Source organism: Maniola hyperantus, chromosome 10, assembly GCF_902806685.2.
Source record: "Maniola hyperantus chromosome 10, iAphHyp1.2, whole genome shotgun sequence".
NCBI classification, from domain to species: Eukaryota; Metazoa; Arthropoda; class Insecta; order Lepidoptera; family Nymphalidae; genus Maniola; species Maniola hyperantus.
Genome location: NC_048545.1, coordinates 6641341 through 6664161, shown reverse-complemented (window position 1 = coordinate 6664161; position 22821 = coordinate 6641341). Strand labels below are relative to the sequence as shown.

The following is a 22821-nucleotide window of genomic DNA, read 5'->3' as shown; positions in this document are numbered from 1 at the left end:
TAATAGCTTAGTAAACAGTAGATTTTTAACCAGTCATAGCATAATTCCATGGAGCCACTAAAAATTTGTGAAATAATTTTTTTTTACAAAAAAAATAAAAACCGACTTCGTTACACAAACACTAAAAATTGAAAAATAATTTAATTTATTACCGAATATATTATGTATACAAGAGTTAATATAGTTCCATAATAATATTTTTTGGGGTCGGTGCCAATGAGGTGCCATTGTGGAGTCCCATAAAAATACGAAGTCTAGACGATTCGCGCAGCTAAAGCTAATTGGCACCGGCACCAAAAAGTATTATAATGGAACTATATTAACTCTATTAACTATATTAACTCTTGTTTACATAATATATTCGGTAATAAATTAAATTATTTTTCAATTTTTAGTGTTTGTGTAACGAAGTCGGTTTTTATTTTTTTTTGTTACTAGCAATTTCAAGCAACATTTTATTTATAAGTTTCGGCATCCATAATTCATTTTTTTATTAAGAGAAGTTTTCCCTAGCGCGTTTTCCAGCGATCTCCATACAGTTTGTTTCATTCGAATATTAATTAAAAATCAAACTCTGTAAAATTTTGCATGCAATATGCGTGTTTTTTATATTGAAAATATTACGATTTAACTTAAAGCTAGCTTTTTTTAGCTAATTACTATACAAATCATGCCTACGTGGAATGGTGCCAAGAATACTGGCTGCATTTCCACGCTGGACAGCCAGGCTGATCCGCTGCGCAAAAAATGAGCCAGCCACAAATGGGCGGATTGTCAGATTTCCGTAAAAAACATGTAGTTTTAAAGTTACATGGATTTGTATATAAATCCTGAAGTCCATGTAACTTAGAAACTAAATATTTTAACAAAAATCTGACACACCAGACACAGATATTAGATAGTTCCTTGAACGTATCCACAAAATTTCGTTGAATTTGTTTGGTTAGTATTCAAATGAGATCTAAACTACTTTGAAGCGTATGTACTAAGAATCAACTTCTCTTAATAAAAGTTATATTGTATGATAGCTTTTTTATGCTTATTACTTGACGGCTTGTACATTTGCACTATTCTAGCAAATAATATTTGAGAATGTTTACCTGTTAATTTTTAAATCATAAGGAATGAAATGTGTAAACAAAAAGTGTCTAATTAAAATCTAAATTCAATAGGTATATGTAGTTATTCTAGGCTTGGTAATTAAACGGTACGTAGATCTTTCCAATATTCTCTCATCCTTAACGTTTTTTTACGCACGCCGCTTCTGGCGTTGCGCAAAAACCTTCAGATACCGTTCCTCGCAGATTTACAAATAAAAACTTAAGAACCTCTAGCAAAAAGAATAATGATAGACGTTTTAACGTTCTTTTTAAAAGCTTATTACCTACTTAGTAGGTATCCTATTAATAATTTAATAACCTTGGTCTTAAATAGTTTAACACCATCTTATACCTATTTCATAAAACGGCACTCAAGAAATGAGTCTGATTAGGTATCTACCTGATTCAAACCTACTTATAAAATCATTATTTCGAATAGACAACCCAAGCTGAAACTGGATGGCAGAAAATTCTGAGACTATACCCAATCCTTCAGAGGACAAGATAAAGTTCAAACTAAAACCAGACTACGATCGTCTTAATAAACGCTGAAATATTTTATAGTAAAATTGTATTTCTGTCGCTTGGTATATTTTAATGCTGTAGTATATTTATATGTATGAACTCAGAGTTTTCTCCTCTTTCATTTGACATCCCACTCAATATAATAACAAAAAAAATTATGGAAACCGCCACTTTTTTTTATGTAACATCCGTTATTCAGGTCAATTTGGTCGTATAAAATGTAGCCTGTCACCTGGACCATAACAACTAATCAATTGACACCTCATTCATCAAAATCAGCCCAGTAGTTTAGGCGCTACGGTGGGACACACATAATCTGATACAAAATGTGGATACAAACATACATACCTACATATACTGCTAAAATAATAACCCTTCCTTTTAGCTTTGCCGTAGTCGGGTAAAAAGCGCTGCACTCATTTACGCAAATCATTATTTTACCAAATTCAAATTGGTGGAAATAAATAATCAAATAGGAACTTTTAAATAATAATATAAGCGCCTAAATTTTTTTTTTAAATAATCCCCTTTTCTTTTCCAACAGCTTGTAGAATTCTACGCAGATGTTCTCGCGGCTATCACTTAGTATATTTAAAATACGGCGGCGCGCGCTCGAGACTTGACTATCTAATTAAAATATCTACGGTACGAAAGTGCAAAATTTAGCGATTATAGCTTTCCGGAGCAATGCGACAGTTGCTCTCGGGCAGTCTCGGGAAACCGGTATTGAGTTTAAAACGAGTCCGTAGTAAAGATGCACGTGAGTTTTGCGTAAGCGGATTGCGGACATAAGACATATTATTATGATATATGCAACTAACATACATAGTCATAGTATTAAGTAATAAAGATGTTTAAATTAAATTAAATAGTATTCGTTGGCTAGGTAGCAATGAGGTTGAGCGGTAAGCATCAGCCTAGGTAGCTAGGCCACTAGGCGATATGAAGTATGTATGCACTTCGGACGGATTATTGTCTTAACTGAAAACTACTCAGAAGGAACAAGATAAAGTTGCGATCGTCTTAATAAACGCTGAAATATAGTATTTATTCCTATTTCATTTGACATCCCACTCCATAGCAAAAATATATTTAAAGACCCCCCCCCCACGTTTAGATCGATTTTGTTCGCATAAAATGTAGCCTGGACCATAACAACGAATCAATTATTGACACCTCTTTCATAGAGCACAGCTACAGTGGACCACACATAGATACATACATACATACAGATTACTGACTGCCAAAATCATAATTCTTTCTTTTGGCTTTGTCGTAGTCGTATAAAAAAGACAAAACTGGCCAAAGAAAATTTGTATTGAACGTGACGTGCGTAGACAAAGTAAAAAAATATCGATAAATAGGTAAACCTCCGATAAAAAAAATTAATCGGAGGGTGGTACAGAAATCGTGCAGTAACAGTTATATTATTGTAAGTATATATTATCTTCTATCGCGATTCAATACTAAAATAATGTAAATTAAAGATGTAACTCAGTAGATGAAGCAATGCGATGAATAATAATTAATCATAGTTATTATGAAACAAACGCTTTTAAACATTAAATTTTTAATTACATTCACTTGCATAATCAAAATTTTCTTCAGATACTTTTTGAATGAAAGAACGCAGAAAAATGATGAGTTAAAATAAGTGCACCTGCACTTAGATACATAGCTGACAATATTATACGGCTTACAAAATAAATTTTTAAATTGTGTTTAGTTGTTTTATTATAATGAAAGTTACCAAAATACCTAAGAATTAGGGAAAAACTAAGTATATTATTGTTTGAGTGGCATAGTATATAGGTAAAGCAACCGGCATTTTGGAATAGGACGATTTTTTTCTTTTTATAAATTCTATTCATACAACTTTTTTCAACTTACCCATTTGAAGTAACATTTTCTACAGTTAAAATAAAAATCCTTATGGACGAGTTCCTATTAACGACTAGAAAGTTACTAACTGTAAAAATTTCAAGATCTAAGATCCAGTTTTACGCTTTATTGAATAAATCAATTAAGATATCTTTTTAATGAAGTAGATAGATATAGATTGTTTACAATCAGCATACATTTTATTTATTAACTATCCCTTTAACAATTTTTTTAAAGCTTCTAATTAAAGGGATAGAATAATTATTATAGATTAAATATTTTTTAATATACAAATAGTACATTTTATTTAGTAAACAGGGGGATTTTCCCTCCTTCTTCTTCCATCTTATCATATTTTTTACATTAGAAAAAAAACAGAAAACATACCTAACTACTTAATTCAAACAATGTTATTGTTGGTGTTCTTATCGTTTAGCCCCATCTATTCCGCAAAACCTATGAGTTAGAAAAACTAAAAAAAAATCGTGAGATGTCTTGGAACATCAGAGAGTTGCCGGAAGTTTGTTTATTTTATTTGTTTATTTGATGGCAATCGGAGTATGTGCGGGGTGTTCCCGAATGCCATATCGACCTATCTAGTGCGTACTACACGTAAAAGTTATCCTTTATTATAATAAAAAACCTTCATAATCCAATAGCTACGCTAACTATAATTACTATAATTTTATTTTATCTTACTAATACTAGCAGTAACTAGGTAGGTTCTTATTTATATTAGCTACGTACGTAAATGTAAATATAAATTTACGTCCCAATTCAACTAAAAAAACCGGCCAAGTTCTTTTTTTATTGTGATGTAACCACAAATTCACGTTTTCAGATTTTACCTCTTACGTGTGCTATAAGACCTACCTATCTGCCAAATTTCATGATTCTAGGTCAACGGGAAGTACCTTATAGATTTCTTGACAGACAGACAGACAGAAAACGAAGTGATCCTATAAGGGTTCTTTTTTCCTTTTGAGGTACGGAACCCTAAAAACGATGAATATTAAAGGAAAACTTTAACATAATATTAGGTTTGCATAAATACATAAGTAAGTATCTAATCTATGTAACGCCAAAAAAATCCTTGGTTGACAGTAGGTAACTACAAATAGTATCATTTGCCAATAACTTCGTTTATAAAGGGTCATTGCGCGCTCACGAAATTTTCAAGGCCAGCGCACCGTACCTACGTACTGTTCTCTACGCAATGTGGCAGTCTTGTCTGTCTGGCATGCTCTATTCCGCACATTGGAAGGTACAATCAACATCAACCACTATAAAACACTTTATTATTAAAACACAATATTATCATGACCTTTTTTAATGTAGAAGTTCCAAAAAAGGAGCTAGGTAGGATTCACTAAGCATCCAAAAAATAATATAAAATATTATTTAAATTTATCGTAAATGATTTAGTTTAATTTTTTCCGAGCCTGCCATTTAAAACCGTGTTGAGTTAGACTACCAAATTAGATTTATTCGTGCAAGATTTATTCTTTAAAAACTTGAAATTGCGATTTTGATGAGCCTCGATTGCGATGTACCGTAAGGTCTTTCATAAATTAATAATGTAGATTATTAGAAAGGCAAAAATCCTAGTGATTCTATAAAACCAAAGTCATCGGTCCTTGAACTGTGCATACCTACCTAGCAGCTTGATTTATAAGTTGCTAAAATACAAGATTTTAGAATGATTTTGTAAGCATTATTTATTTGACTGTACTATTATACTTGATATTAAGATATTAAATGCCTATAAGTGATGAACGAGCTGCATACATCTACGTTCATCATTCTTAAACAGTACAAGGTTTTCTATATATTTTATTAAAAGGAGGCTAAATTAAATAGTTTTATCACACTTAGGTACTGAGCTCTATTAGTTATTTTATATTTGAATTTTATATTTGAAGTAGATATACGCGCAAATTCAGTAGTCCAATCTGAATTTGCAACGTAAAGGTTTGTGCAGGTCATATTATATAGACTAAAGATTAAATACACATTTAGTTTGAAATCTGTTTTTGTACAATGCGCCGTCGCCGTCGTACGCCTCGTGTTCAGATTAGACTATTTGTTTTGTGCGCACCAAAATATTGTGCTTGTGTGCTTTATTTTAAACAGTTCAATTCGTTGCAATTCATTGTATTACGATTTATTTGATACCTACGCAGGAATGTTAGGTTCATTTTTTCAACAGACGATTTTAGAAGTTATTTTCGTAACAAGACACAAAATTAGGTATAATCTATCTTCGAACGAGATAGCAACGATGCAAAAGTTAAGAAACAAGATGATTTATCTGGATGTAAGACAGCGTTTACTTATTATGAACATTAGTACACAATATACTTATATCAAGTCCCTTCCACTGACGGACTAAGACAATCAGAAGCCTGGGGTGGCATCACTGAATGAGGCCCTTGATGATGCATTTTTGAATGCTGGCGACAGAAAATAGCAACCAGACACAATATAATATCCAGAACGAAATTTTTACTTGAATTTTACAGAAACAAAGCTTACCTACTCAAGTAATGAAATTGAAAGAAATTGCAAAAGAAAAAAATTCTATCTAGATTTAAAAACGCGTACAAAAAATATTAACTTATTCGTGAGAATAAGCGAGAGCGCAAATTTATCATAAACAAACCTAAGGGGCCTCCAACTACCAATTGAGTCTTACTTACTTACTACAACATTTCGGTTGAATTTGGAATTTGAATAATGAGGACTTCAAGACTTTCAAGATTTGGAGGCCCCTCTAGACCCAAGGCCCGAGGCGGAGCGCCCTCTCCGCCCCTCTCGTATTCTGCCATTGGTCCCTTCTTAGACAGATACTGGTGCTTTAGAGTATAATTGCATCCTCTTCTTACTAATGTAATATGATAAGGACAGACACAGTTTGACAGTTTTTAATTTAATTTAGACCTTTTAGACCTGTTAAACATCGTGACTTTAGTTGCCAGTCGCGAGCCTATTGTTTAAATTTATAGTCTAAATATATAAAAGGAAAAGGTGACTGACTGACTGATCTATCAACGCACACCTCAAACTACTGGATGGATCGGGCTGAAATTTGGCATGCAGATAGCTATTATGACGTAGGCATCCGCTAAGAAAGGATTTTTGAAAATTCAACCCCTAAGGAGGTGAAATAGGGGTTTGAAATTTGAGTAGTCCGCGCGGACGAAGTCGCGAGCATAAGCTAGTGTGCACTAAAATTTAGAGTCTTTAAATGTAAAATTCATGTGCCATCCTTTTTTAGCAATATTAAAAAGAAAAAGAAGCAGATACTCTAAATTTAGTTTAGTAAAAGACAAGAGAATCGGCGCCAATGTATTAGCAGTTATGTCTATGCAGTATACTATACATATTAGAACAACAAATAATAGGCTAATATTTCAAACCAATTTGGAAGGATTCGCCGTTTTATTATAATTTTGCTAGATGAGCAATCACAAAGAATATAATTAAGTATAACTATATTTTTTTGTATGTAAAACAGCCCAAATAATTGAAAAAAAACCTAGGTCTACTTTGAATTATGGCATGCATGTTGAAGTTAAATGCAGGCATATTTATGCAATTTTTGAGATTGTTGTATTGTTTTCTTGTTTTAAAAATCTTGATTTATATTGCGTAGAAAGTAAATGACGTATGAAAAACTAATAGGTATACACAACTTCTTACCTTAGGATTCAATGTGTTGTTTTCTGTCAAACCTCTAACTTGTAAACTTTCAGCAGTCTTTAGGAACATCGGTAGCATATTTTGGCCAACATTCACCTCACCCTAAAAGAAAATCAGAACATAGTTTTTATTAAAGTAATTAGTTAATAGTATCTGCATATTACATATTTTGTATAATATAAAGTTACTTGCCTTATACATGAAATCTAATAGTGATTTCATCTCTGATAACCGCACATCTTTTAGGAATATTATCGGATGAGGATGTGAATTTTGTAAGAATATACTTTCAAAATATGGAGAACATGCTGACAGTATTGTCTGGTGTGCCTAAAATAAAAACATGTAACTATAATAACATGAAACCAACCGATAATTAAATCAAACAAAAGAAATGCTATTCAAACGCTCCGAAGGTCTTTTCTGTTAAAATCATTATGTCTAGTTGTAACTGTTAAGACTATTCTTATTAAAGTACGGTTTTAAAACTAATGTTTTTAAGGATGTAGTTATATTTTTATGGTCTAGGTTTGAGTAGTTTCATTATGTAACTAGGTACTTTGAAGTGTTTAAGTTATAAATATTACAATGGAATTATGCATACTATGGAATAAGATGCTTATGTTAAAATAAATATAATATTGCAAATAGTTCATAGGTACAACATAATGTTAGCTATATTCTAAATACAAATCAGTAGAATGAATGTGAGGTCATTCACACATAGTAACACATCAAATACTGTTTTCTAAACCCTAAAACCTGCCAAACAGGTGTCATAAAATTTAGAAAGTTAAAAACTTGCAGCTCCTCTGCAGACTCCTACCTAAACTATTCAGAGTCGACCTACAAAGTAAATTGCATTTTATTAGCATAAACTTTCATAGATATTTTTTTAGGTTTAGAAACTATACATTAATAGATGTACAACTTTACTAATGATAGCAATATATTTTATTGTAGAATTTATTATAATTGCACTTATTATTGATTAAATTCTGGTATGAACTGCTAAGGTAGGTATAGGGATTGCCCTTCTGGTGCTCATATTTCCTGCCACATATAAACAAAATGCCTTCAAGGCAAGAATGAATAGGCATCTTTTAAGAGAGCACGCTCCAACCTAGACCTCATCATTGCTTTTTATTAAGCTTGATTGTCGTCAAGCGCAAGCCTATTTTGCAATAAATAAAACCAATTAGCATGAGAGATTTCTGGATCCCCAAATTTTCAATTGAATACATCCTACTTCCTAAGGTCAAAATACTCGTTTGAAGATTATACTTGTGTTGGTTATTTGAGATTTAACTATAAACACCTGCTAGATACAAAGTACAATAAAAGGTATTGCAAAAACTTAATGATTAATAATTAAGTTATTTTTTTGTATGTTATGTTTATTATATTATCAAATACATACTTTTATACCACACTAGGTTTTTACAGAGACTTTGTCTGCGTGGACTTATATTTTTGAAGATCCTTTATTTTGAATATTTTCTCAAAATGATTTCTAGGTTTCTAGACGCTATGGTTTGAGCTGCTTGCTATCGGACTGTTTCCCCTTTTATGATAATATAGATAGCAAGATATAATTTAGGTATAACCTTGGAAATACTTTGTAAAAATATAAATCTGCAATGTGGACAGCCTTGGCTTAGTGGATCATCAAGTGGAAATATTTGACACACATATAAAACATTAATATTATAATATTATGTTTCATAAATTATATTTTGCAAGTTGGACTAACATATTTATATTGTTGTTCTTCTTGATATCTCCTATTACCTACATCTATACAATTGATAAGTGAAGAATATTTTTTTTTGTTGACTAAACAGATTTAATTTTTGCAAGTGATGTCACATAAAATCCATTAATATTTTCATTAAAATCATCGATATAAATGACAAGATATGGTCAAGCGAACAAAATTTTTCAGTTTTGGAACCAAATAAATCAGCGCCACCTCTTAGATACTAATGAACAATCCATTTGAAATCCAGACGTCACTGAGGTTGCATTGGTGCTAAAGCACCACTGAGTCAATGCCATTTTGTTTGTTCAATTGCCCTGTCCATACGAAGTTATATATAAGTCAATGATTAAAGTAGAGATAAGATGTGATTCATTGATTTTGTTATTATAAAAAAAGCTTCAACAAATACATCAGTATGAATAACTGTATGACACTGAATAACTCTTGATTGTTTACTATTGTATGCATGTTGTTGTGACATAATAATAAACAGTTGCACTGACAATCAACAGATTTTTAAATTTACATAACATAAATGTGGTAGGTAGTCACTAATCTTAATTCATATCAAATTTTTTAACATCTAAAATCGAATTGTACTACATATTTATTGAAAAGTTCAACAGCATTTTCTTGTCCAAAATTTGCATTATGTATACTATAAATATTATTTTATACTTAGATTAGTAAGGTATTTTAAAATTATTGTTGCTAATGAAATTTACTTGGGAAAATGACTAGCTATTTTATCTATGAGGTATTTTTACTTAGTATAACATGTACTTAATGCATATAAATTGTGGGATAATACCTTGACTGTCTCTCCATCACATGCAAGTGTGACATCGCAGAGGGCTTCTCTTTGTAATAGACTTGCAAGCACATCTGTCAGGTTGGTTGGATGGTTGTTCCAGCGCAAACAAAATTGCTGGTCCATTGTTGGTGCTAGTGTCAGTGACCGTGCTGAAAACAGTAACCAAATGTCATTATAAACAGTCTTCCTATTCTTATAATTATCGCAAGCAAAAATTCGCAATAAAGCAAATTCATTGAACTGCAGACACTGAATCTAAAACACAAATGATACCTGCTTTCATACTCGGCGTCTAAGACGAGTAATTAATTATACACGTGCGGTGGTTATCAAATCTATATTAAAGCCATTATGTGCAAAAAATTGGCGGCCATAGGGCCTAGATAGTAGAGCGGAGAGATAAGTGACATCAGCGGCTCGAATTAACAGGGGCCGCGGGCACAAGCTTACTGTACTGCACATTGACAGTTAGACCGACTGCCGACACATCTACTTGTTGCATGCTCCAACTGAGACCCATTACATTATGTAATTTAACTCCAGAAAGCAGACCGCGGGGCCACCGACCCTACGGGATGCGAAAACCTCTAGTCGTCTATAAAACGAGTTTAGAAAAGTAGTACCGCTGGCCAAAAAAATCGCAACATGCTGACACCGTTATAATCGCCAAGCTGGATGTGCCAGTTGCTTCCAAACGCGTGCTTTCAGGAATTTGATAATGCACCACTGCCGTTGTCACAAATCACCCCGCGTGCCTGGAAATTTGCAGCCGAAGGACGAACGGGATTTCTAAACGCGTAGTTGTGTCAACTTTGACTATTCGTAGCGCCATTTGCCGATCCCGTATCGCAGAATCTCAAAATTATCAATCAACAATGAAATTTTCTATAACGCACAATATTCACCATCACAAAACCAAAACAACTGGAGCGCACAGTACACACAAAGTCAATATTTCCTAACTCACCATTTGCAAAATTTTTGCCATCACAAACGCCACCCGACCCCTACCTTGCACTGTCTTTTTGACCACACACACATCTCGATTTCCGTGTTCACTCACGGCACCTCACGGCCTTCGGAATATCTTTCACATCATAATCGGCCAGTATTCGCAACGCGAACTTCATACGTTTCTAAATGACGCGCTAAATTCAAATTTTGCAAGGTTATTTTTCTTATCCGACTTAAAATAAAATAATTTGGTATCAATAAGTGTATTTTATTGTTACAAAACTCAAGAAAATGATTTAATTTGACAATTTAATTATTATTTAGGCTATAATATCAATTAGCATTGCAAAATGAAATGAGGTTAGGTCGCGGAAAACAGTGACTTCTTAGATAAATTGTATAAAAAGTAAGTGTTTTTGCATTATATATTTGCTCATGCAAGATATTTAACATTAAAACATCAATATAAATATAATAAGAACGAAATCTTTAGATTAATAACGTTGGCCTTGACATTTTTGTTATCAAATTTGCACATCCTCCTATCTTTGGATGGCGCCCTCTGTAAGAATGCGGTTTTATTTTATCAGCTGCATCTTAGTTTTCAAGGCTGTTGATAGATGGCGCTATAACTTTGCAATGCGAAATAGTTGTTTCGTCATAGGACAATGACCTTCTATGTAGTACTGACTAACTGAGTGCTGTTATTATTTCGTACATAGAGACTAGTCACTTCAGTAGTCAGTACGCAGTAGTCAATAGAGTTAACTTTTGAATTGAACGTAGCCGTAGGTAGGTACTTTGTTGAATTTCTAATTCATAGATATTTTAAGTAGGTACCTACCTACCTAATCAGTAGGTACCCTTATTATAAAATATGTTGATTTATTGGTTTGTTGGTTTGTCCTTCAATCACGTCCCAACGGAGCAACGGATTGACGTGATTTTTTGCATGGGTATAATTTAAGACTTAGAGAGTGAGATAGGCTACTTTTTATCACGGAAAATGAAAGAGTACCTACCCACGGGATTTTTTAAAACCTAAATCCACGCGTAGGTACGAAGTCGCGGGCATCAGCTAGTTAATAATAATTATAAACTTTTAAGTTATAAAAGTAGGGAACTAAATTCTAAACTAGGTATTATAGGTAGGTATGTACCTACTATGTAAGCATATTCTGTGTTAAAGGGGAGAACATGGGGCTCATTTCTCAATAGCCTTTTAGTAATGTTAACCCGTAATGCCGTGCCGCCAAGCGATTTACCGTTCCGGTACGATGCTGTGGAGATGTGGAGATAAAAAGAATCCGAAGAGGGTTATGGAAACTGCTATACGCCCATACCCCTTCCAAGTTAGCGCGCTTCCATCGTGAAGATGTGATGATGAGATTGCAGTCAAGGGCTAACTTCTGATCTAGGTCTATCAGAATAAAAAAACAGATGACTTAACTGGGATGAATAATTTTATAGAAACTTTCTTATGGCGATTTCGAATCATCTAAAGACTGTTTAAATTGAAATTCCACGCCTAGATACGAGACTATCAACCTCGTAGGTACCTACCTAATCAGGTTTAGGTTATTGAACTTGAAAATAAATCGCCTACCTAACTACCTATCTATTAGCTTTTTGCCCCAATAGAGCATTAAGTACTGGTTCAAGTACCTAGGGGGAAGTGGGGCAGATAGATACAAGGGGCACATTAATACACCAAAGATTTTTGGTTTAGGATTAGTGATATTTGAATCGTGACAACGCTAAAATAGTCTTTACATGTATTGCACAAACCGTGATACCTCAGAAACATCCAGCAAGTTTTTGTTGAATAGTTTATTTTTTCTTTTTATTTGAAATAAAAATGTTGAGTGACGAAGAAGCAGCAGTAGGTACCTACTTAATTTAACTCTCTCTCGAAAAGAGCAACCGCCGAGTTTCTTGCTGGTTCTTCTCGGTAGGAACGGCATTCCGAACCAGTGGTAAAAACTAGTTGACGATTCAAAAGCACTTGTAAAAGTTTATTTGAATAAAAATCTATTCTATTCTATTCTATTCTCTGGAAACTCTTAATGCTCAAAGTGTAATAAATGATTTGCTCCCAGAAACTTCTAAAGACAGATACCGATTAAGGCATACTTACGAGATGTGAAAGTAAAGTAGACTATTGAATTTGGGGGTAATACTTCCTTAGTCTTGGGCGCCCCTAAACCCCACGCTTCACTCTGGAGTCTAGAAGCAACACCCTCGCTACGCTTGGGAGTTACTCTAAAATCCCCCATTACGTTGGGATTTATCTCGGCGCCCGTGACGTAAGACATTACATTACCCCCATATTGAATAAGCTACTATTAGCGATCTCCTATGCAATCTTTGTAAGATTTTTACATTATACGAAATGTTGATTAATGGATCCCAAATGTTTTTGATTACATTTTTAAAATTAATTTTCATGGTTTCAGTCTTAACCTATGCTTTTGTTGAAAATGTCGTTTGGGATACAATGATACAGTTAAGTCGGGTGCACAATAACACGGCAAAATGCTACAAATCCCATTTTTACTAAAAAAATTATAACTTTTTTATCTCCTTATTTAACCAGCTTTTTATTTGTATTTAATTATAATATATTTTATAAAATTTGCTATGTGTAGATCAAAACAAAAAATACATTGAATGATTTTTAAGCAGTGAATTAATGTTTTAATTTTTTTTTGTATCAATCTGCCCCGCTGCCCCTATTGGGTCGCCTAAGTTCATTTTAAGCACCAGTGATTTTAATTTGTGTTTTATTTTGAACTTGAGAGAGATAAATGCAGGTACAGATACACCTATCTCTCCAATAATAGGCACCAACTTATGTCCGCTCTAAGCTTCCAGAAAGCTTATTAAAACGTACCCATAACCTATACACAATAAATATTTGCCTAGAAGCGATAGGAAGCGAACAGTTACTGATAGGAACTGAAGGAAGCTATAGGTAGGTACTAGGTAGGTAGGTATATGGTGTAGGGTAAGGTTATTTATCACATGATAACCTGTCGTTAACGTCCGTCTGCAGTATGCACAGGTTTGAAATAGGTACTAAGTAGCTACCTATCTTGACACCCGAGCTCGGCGGCAGATTGGTGGATCGATTTCAAAATGAATTTGTACACATGAATCAATTAATGAAGCAGCATTAGATAGTGAACTGTGCTTCTTGTTTTGTAATAAAAATACCTAGTAAATATATTAGCTACTAGATGATGCCCGCGACTTCTCCTTGTGGATTTCGGTCTTTTAAAAATGGGGAACCTGTGATTTGTCCGTCCTCGGGATGTAAGCTAACCCTGTACCCATCAAAATCGGTTAAACTGTTAGGCCGTGAACAGTTAGCAGACAGACATAGAGATTATTTAGTTTTTTAAGTTAACGTATTATTGTCATCACCATTACATCATTATAATAAATTACTAATTTTATAATTTGCAATAAAAAAGTGTACCTACAAGTAATTTGATTTTAGATAATTAAATTATCAGTTTATAATCAGCATACCAGCTGCGCGATTGCGGGAGAATAACAGCTACAATGTCACGATCGCAATCATCTCTGATTGGTTAATGCTCGCTCACTATTTGCTACAATGCATTGTTGCAACAAGAATCGCACAAATTCAGCCAATCAGAACAATTGAGATTGTAATAATGATTGATGCAGGTTTTAGACAATCGCCCTACAGAGGTAGGTGAGCTAATGAATAAGCTTTACTAACTTACTGTACTGAATATGTATTTTCGAATTCATCTCAAAGTTAACATTAACATATTATAAAAGTTGGTTTGTTGCAGTCCATCAATCAGATTCAACAATTTATAAGACAGTAATGTATGCAATGTGTTCATTACGGCGTGATGAGAGTGGCTCTTCGTGTCACTCGGTAATGTAATGCAGTGCAAATGAGTCAATCTCTGCGGGGCGGGTGGCCACACAACGCTATTAGGAAATCGATTCGTTCTCAACCCCATCGCACGTTTCGATTGTCCCCGTAATGGGGAAAGTGATTTAAATTAATAATTAAATCCCCTTTGAGCTTAATCTGGCTCCGTGTACATCGAATCTGAGTGCGCTCCAGTAATAGATTAACACTATCTACCTACTTACCTATGTGTCGACTAACATAATATTCTGAATGCATAGAAAATTACACAGCAAATACATCTATGTACTTTTGTTTAGGTGAGTGGCCGACTGCAAAAGGATTGATGCATTGATAGAGCTCAATATTTCTTGGACGGAACATAAGACAAACTTCTCGATTTTAAATAGACTGAAAATAAAAATGCGGCTGCGGCGGATGCTCGACTAATTTGGTCACATTGCTAGGAAAAACGCGAGTAACATAGAGAACCGCATGGTCACTGCTAAGTTTGGAGGAAAGGGGCTACGCGGACGAAGCCCATAAATGTTGCATTGGTCCGACCAGAAAAGAGAAGCGGTCGACGCACGCTTCTGCAATAAGTAATACCTTTCGTACGGCCTCTAACAGTGAGAAATGGCGCAACATTGTAACGAGGAAGCCATGATCCTCAAAACCGACGCGAGAAGACAAAATGTCCTGTAAGTAAAACGAGACAAAAAACGAGGACTCCAATCCACCAGGCTACGATAAGCTATTACAGTGCTATAATACAATACAGTGCAAATTCCAAATTTGACACAATCTGTATTCAGTGTAGCTTTCTTGTGACACCTGCAATCTAATAATGACGTGAGCGGGAAAGTCGACCACTGGTGCGCTTAGTTTTCCAATCTAAACAATAGAAATTCAACGGGTGCACGGCCCGCGGGACGCTGATCTATCTCTATGTAAATTATGCGGGACGGGAAATAACACCGACTTGTGTTCATCAGGATGTCAATGCACGTGGTACCAACTCGCCGAGGCAACAACGACACGGATTCTTATTTTGAACAGACAACCAAAAGTGTTATCACTTATCTGCAATTATAGGCTGCTGAGTGCCACAATAGCTGTTTAAAACAACTCTCTTGAAATCCCAACTGAAAGTTAGGATTTCAAGAGATTTGTTTTTTAATACAAGGTAGAATAAATACTTAATTATGAGAAACTGAAAGAGGCAAAAACGCAATAAAATAATAGAATTACTTACCATAAATCATCAGAAAAGATATTAAGTGGCATTCGCAGTAGCAATACATGTACAGGATGTAGAGGGTGGTCTCAATGTAGAGATGGAGGGCAAGTAGAACGTTCCACTTCCCTTTTCTATGCATCTTCAGAACTCCAAGTGAAGGCTCCAATGGAGTTATTACAAGATTAGTATCAATTCGCATGGCATAAACCAACTGTAAAGTGTTAATCTCTGGTTTTCTAGGATAGCGATGCCGATTGCTGGCACATCGTTCGGTGATTCCGCGCTAACACAGTTTATGACAGTTAAGATACTTCTAACAAAACGTCAAGGCTTCGACGTCACTGGCAGGTGTCATGTGTTTAGTATATTCGACGCAGATAGCCCTAATGTAGCGCTATTTTTCTATGATTTTACGTCAACATAGCCTAATAATTGACGTAACGTTGATTCAGGATCAAACCGAGAGTTCCCTCATTCTACTTCACTCTGGCGCTAGAGAGAGCGTTTTGAGAATGACAATAAGGTGTAAATAACTGTGTGAAACCACGCCTCTTTTTTTAATAAGTATGCAACGTTACAGTGACATCATGCTATGCCGCTATGTGACGGCATCAGTATCCTAGAAAACTAGAGCTTAAAAGTGTTAAGTGTGTATGTCCTGTATTTTAATAAAATATGACACAAAAAGAAGCAATACATCTTCTCTACTAATTATTACCTTTTTATATGCAGTAGATGGTAATTTAAAATTTTTACCTAATCTAAAACAAAACGTCAGAATAATCCTAAATGAGGAGAGAAGGAGGCCAATTTAAGTCAATGCCAAGAAAAAACGAAAGTAGAGCCAGTTCGCCAAATTTTTTATTTACTTTTTTTCTCGGCCCTTGTCATGTAACTTCTCTTCTTATAGTAGGCAATTGGCAGATTACCGCAGTGTCCAGTGTTTGGATATTTATACTTAAAACTTTAGAGTAAAACTGGGTTCATGAAATTCACCGCACTGTCAAGTGTCTCGCTAATATTGTGATCTAATAATTCATGACTTGTTTTTTTAATATCGCAGATTAAGTTACATTCATTATCAAATAAAATAACTTCAAGTAACTATTAGGTACCCATAGTACGCGACAGATCCAGATGACAATCGGGGTGGGGATGCCCTGCACACCGTACTTGTAGGTAGGTGCTAACTATACAATGGCAAATCATGTTTAGGAAATTATTTGAGCTAAACTATGTAAAAATGATTTTTTATTTAGTTAAAATTTAATATTTTGCCGGAGTGGTCCTCTATCGAATGTTAGAGAAAAGAATTTGCGACTAAAAATATGTCACATTTTATTAAAATCTTCGCGTGGTCATTCTATTAGGTACGTGTGTTTTAGTGCATAGGTAGGTATATTGTAATTGTGTGAGAATAGTTATTTCGCCTTGCAGACTGCAGATAACGTAAGGAACCTGAAAGAAAAGAAAAATAAATAATTACTAGTCAGGAATTAAATGAAACGGTTTAGCAGATCCAAAGCAGAACCTTTGTGCCTTGTTGTGTAGCCTTGATCAATTGCATGCGCCTAGCACTAGATGGCCTAACGCTATCGCCTATTTTCAGAAGTTCAAATGGCTTGTCACAGTTATTAATTAGAATTAATTTGCAATCTACCTAAATCTTAGACCGTTATTTAACTCTTCCTGAATGAGATTACCGCAGATGTTAAAATAAGTACATAATTGTTAACACTATTAAATAAAATTTAAAGTACAAACTTTTTAGTTCATAAACTGTATTGCAATTTAAAGAATTATGCCTGGTAAAAAATTTAAAAGATTTTAAATTGCACGAAATAGAATAATACTAATTGAAACATCTACATAAAAAACTGAATAGACGCAGACGAATTAATTAAAAAAACTTTATACTTTACAAGAAGAAACTGTTTAAAAGACTGCTTGGATTAAATTTTAATTGGAAGGTGCGCGAATAAAAGTTGTTTTACACGAACGCTTACCGCTTAAGATGGTATGCGCGCCTGGTACGAACAGCAAGTAAGTAATAAACAGTTAACCCAAGGGCTGCCGGCAACTAAAAGGGCTTTCACGACGCGGACGACGACGGTTGTCCTGTTAACCTACTATAAAATTATGCGTTGCGCTTTAATTGCTATTAAAAGTTAAATGACATTTAAAATTTTACTGAACACTTCAATTAGCATCTCACAATAGCTGCTTTGCTGTGAATAACAAAATAAATGAGGTGTTTCATTCAATGTGATACTTTCTATTGCAAAGAAGTTAATCTGGGTTTAAATTATTTAACGTCTTCAAGAGATTTAATAAAAGATTACTGAAGAGATAGGTATAGATACTTAAATAATATACCTATATCTCCGTTGGATTGCTTTAGTGTCAGTTTGAGTGACAATTGCATAATCAAAATATATGGGCACAAATCCATGGTTAGGTTGTGTTACATAATGACGTGTTATTTGAACAATATTTTTGCAAATGTTATCAATGAAGTAATAATAATTCGACGACTAGTGAACTGTTTAGATTGGTTTCCTTTAAGTAGGTACATAAGAAAATTCAATATAAAATAATACCAAATCTTGCTGTACACCATCCCACTATGCAAATTACAGTGAAAATCTCGACAAAAACACAGACATTACCTACCGTTAATGTTTTTTATATTTAGCAACTGTAAATTCAAATTATTTTTTGTGATTTTGGTTTATCATAAAATTAACGATTTTTCCAATTTTTTTTGTAACAAGACTGTGCCCAAGACTGCTCCCAAAACTGGTCAGTTTCCTTTGAAAAAATCTTGGGGAACTCTATTACATCTATTTAAATGAACTTAGATATCAAAACATTAGGTCATCCAAATATTTAGATAATATGTTTCCGAAAAATTAATTAAGTACATACATAAATAGGTAAGTATATGTACAGCAAAGTATGTATAGGATTTCGCTTGAACTTTAAGTTACAGATACCTACTCGTGAATGCAGTAACGGGGCTTGTTTTAACGAGACTACAGTTTTATTATCTCTTCGGAGAAAAACGTAGTCTAACAGTACATCCTTATTAGTAACATGTGGAATACCTCCGAAGGTTATTTATGGTCCAAAATAGAAGTAGCTACTTTATCAACATTTATCAGCCATAGTGTATAGGGACCTTTAAAATTAGATTTAGAATTTATCATTACAATTAGCATATATCTATTACTTCACATTTTTTATGCGATGAGTATCCACAAAAATCGGAACGGGGAAGGTCGACCCACTGTGGTATAGTTTTAACTCGTAAGGAGGTAAAGGGGTACCATGCATTTTTAACGTTCCGTTTGATTATGAATTTACAAAAAAAAAGTATATTTTCCAAAAGTTATTTGTTAAATTATGATAGTATCTAGTAATCATAAAGTATTTATTAATACTTAAGTAAAAATATTATGTAATAAGTAACAGCATAAGCATAAGGCATAGAAATATGCCCCGTACTTTAGTTTTGCCATGCCCCTTGATTATTTATTATTATGTTACTAAGGTCGCATTTATTACCTTGGTAATGAAAGTAACTACTCTACTGTCTGTACTACTCAGCCTAATACATAAAAAAAATTAGGAGCTACATAAGTTAGTTTTTATTTGGAACAATAAATAGCACAGAAAGTTCTAGCAATATCCGTTATGTAGATACGTTTTAAAAGAGGAAGGAAACGGAACCAATATTTGAAAACTGTTATTTTAACTTGTTAAAATTTTTCTGCTCTACAATTTTATGTTGAGATTAAGGTACCTTCGTAAATAGTACATTAAATACAATTCCGTAAATAAATAAAAATAAATAAAATATAGATTTATTATTTATTCCTAAATAAAAAATTACAATTACGGATTTGGTATAAAAATGAAAAATAAAATAATTAAGTAACGATTAAGCGAATTTAATGACCTATTTACTTACTAGATAAAAATAAATGGAACAAAAAAAAAAGAAAAATTATATAATGTAAAAAAAGTTGCTTAATGGTAATTAACCATTTAGCAATATTTTTTACTACTACGTTAATTACTTAGTAAATACTTGCTTGCGGGTAGTTTGCATTATTATGCAGATCAAAACGGTGACAAAGATTGTACCTAATAAAAATAAAATTATTGTACTGTGTAAAAGTTCGATATTGTAGTAAATCTTTTTGAGTAGGTACTATTGAAAATTGCAGAGTAGAATTTTAAAAGCTTGTCGCGCAAAACATAATAATAACAATATTGCAATTTAGTCAGTGGGTAACTAAAAACTATTGTAATAGGTGTAGACACTTGTATATTTTAGAAGTTGAATAAATGAATAGTAAACTTTAATGATATTGTTATTGGGATTTATATTATTTCAAATGGTATGACCTTACCGAAGTCGTCTATGATAAAAGCTGCATTCGCGTTTTCAATGGTTGCCACCAAGCAAATCGTTGCTAATAGGATATGTGAAGATATTATGCAGGTGGATCTTTCAGCTTAATGGACATTGTCCAAATATCCTGCAGCGTTTGGGCGATTATTCAAAATATACGAGTTACAAGCGGTAACATGAATGTACTGTTTATTTATACACTGATATTATAAATGGTTAGTGGCCTTTTGCAGTGGTTGACGTAGAGCTTTAAAGATTATATTTCTATTTTAAATTTGTATCTCTACGACACGATAAAAAGTCAAAGGGACGCCGAATATTGATGAATAGCCTCCTAGGATGTGACTTATCAAAATTGTAACCTGAAGGGAACGAAGTAAAATTAAAAAAAAGTGTACTTTAATTTTATCTAACGAAAATACAGAAATAAAAAGGTAGTTAAATATCATTTTGAGATTTTTAAACAGTTTTCCTAAAAAACTATCGTTTACGAAATAATAAGCCCTTAACGGAGCTTTTTTACATAAGTTGAATTTCCCAGCCTAACTCCTAAAGTAGGTACTATACCTATAATATTGTAATAGTACATTACTGCACAAGACCGGGAAGTAAGCGTTTTCTGGTCGAGTGTGAGTAAAGACGGCCGAGCCTTGGCGAGGACGTCTATAACACGTGGCCAGAAAGGCACTCCCGGTCAAGGCATGTATTGTGCTTTTCTAAAAAATGAAACAAGAAAATTATTTAAACAATATATATTTTGCTAATTCGGCCTCCGCTCGCAAATTAGGAGGTGTGGAATCAAATTCTATACTACCCTCACTTGAACTCATTTTATCTAGTGGGTAACTTGTTTGATAAATAATTAAAAACAAACAGTCAATTGCGCCCTTTAATAATGTAAAGACCAAAAATCTAACTTTTTTGATCCGAATGACGCTTGAGCGCTCACAGTGCTATAAGAAATCCGATACGGATAATCGTGCTGTGAGCTTAAAGCGCTATTTGGTAGAGTTCCGATTTTTTAGAAAAATCTATAAAATTCTACAATATTCGCAAATAGCACGTATTATGAAACTATTAGCAAAAATATCACGACTATTAAGAGACTAACTAGCTTTTAAATTGACCAAGATATTGTAAATTGGAACAGCCTTGTTCTTCATTTTGAATTCCGATATAAAACAGTTTTGTATAAGAATTACCTACTACGGAACCTTGTCTTATGCGTGTTCTAACTTCTAACACGCACTTGAAGAACTATTATTTTATTGGTATTGAAAGTTTTTGATTAGTATTGAATTCTACCGGTTATAAGCTTTATGAATTATTAAAATATCTTCTATATATAAAATATATAAATAAATATATAAAATATCGGTCTATATAAGCTTCAGAAAAAATACTCCAAGTTACCCAAGGAAAGTAGAATCTGTCTATTTTTAAAGGTAAGTGCTTTTTACAAAAACAACTTCAAAAGGTTAAAAGCCTGCTCGCAAGTTGCACCTCCGTATATTATGGTTAAATAACTGGTCAAGTGCGTGCCAGAACAAGCATAAGGTAGTGTTCCGTATGCTAGTTGCTAAAAACATTGACGGTCATTATTTCCAAAAACTGTCTAAAAACCTTGTGATTTTAAAGTATAACTAAGGTGTATAACTCGAGGGGGTAAACCAAAGTTTTTTCGGCTCTCACTTATTTTCATGTTCAGGCGGCATCGGCACCCTGAATGTTTTTTCAAAATTTAAATTTTTTCAAAGTAAGTAGGTATGTTTCTGTAACAGGTAAGTAACAGATTTTTATAACTTTGCTTAATTTTGCAGTACTTAAGGATGGTTTATTTTTAAAATGACACATATACATACATCCGGGTGGTACCTACTTGAGCGAAACTATAAGGATTCTTTGTCTTACGGTAGAACCCTAAACAATTTTACTGATAATTAAGAAGGCCAACTAGTAACAAAATAGACCTACTACAGTCGATAAACTCTTCCATATTTCACATTTTTTAAGCTAAAATGAAACGACTAAGTAAATATTTTGATTTGCAAACTTTTAATAGCTTACAGCTTTTAAAATATTGAATAATTAATGCATAAAAAAATTTGAAATATCTGAATTTACAAATATTGAACGATAAATTCCAGAAAATTATGTCAAGAATTCGCAGAGTCTAAAACATATTATGCTTGAATAAATCCACTCACCCTTTGTGGTTAAATTCATCCGTTCCTCTTCAACGTTTACCAACAATCAACGTCGATTTATGTTGACTGCGGGCTTATTAATTTTGGTATGTCGGCTAATTATCCTGCGAATGTTCCAAGTACTTATTGAAGTATCATGAATTAGGTTATAATATTAGATATAGTATATTATACAATGTTATGTTTGTAATAATTGTATAGTGGGTATAAGATAGTTTAGAGTACACTGTACCATTAGGGCTCCCTGTAAGAACAGTGCTCATAATGATACAATAAACAAATAAAATGTTGTTACAAGCTTAAGAGAAGTTTCCCTTGCGT

General features: G+C 33.4%; 1 protein-coding gene across 9 annotated transcripts in view; it reads right to left on the bottom strand.

The window, feature by feature from the left end:
• LOC117985758 (broad-complex core protein isoforms 1/2/3/4/5-like) overlaps window positions 1-22821 on the bottom strand; it is a 93361-nt gene that overhangs the window by 14384 nt on the left and 56156 nt on the right. Inside the window, exons 2-6 of one of the 9 annotated variants that reach the window (XM_069501586.1) lie at window positions 22501-22604; window positions 15889-17331; window positions 9782-9933; window positions 7401-7538; window positions 7209-7310 (exon numbers count right to left, since the gene is read on the bottom strand). In XM_069501586.1, coding sequence (XP_069357687.1) covers window positions 7209-7310; window positions 7401-7538; window positions 9782-9933; window positions 15889-16072 — 576 coding nt within the window. In that variant the 5' untranslated portion in view covers window positions 16073-17331; window positions 22501-22604. The other 8 variants (XM_069501585.1, XM_069501590.1, XM_069501588.1 and 5 more) reach the window with 8 other exon arrangements.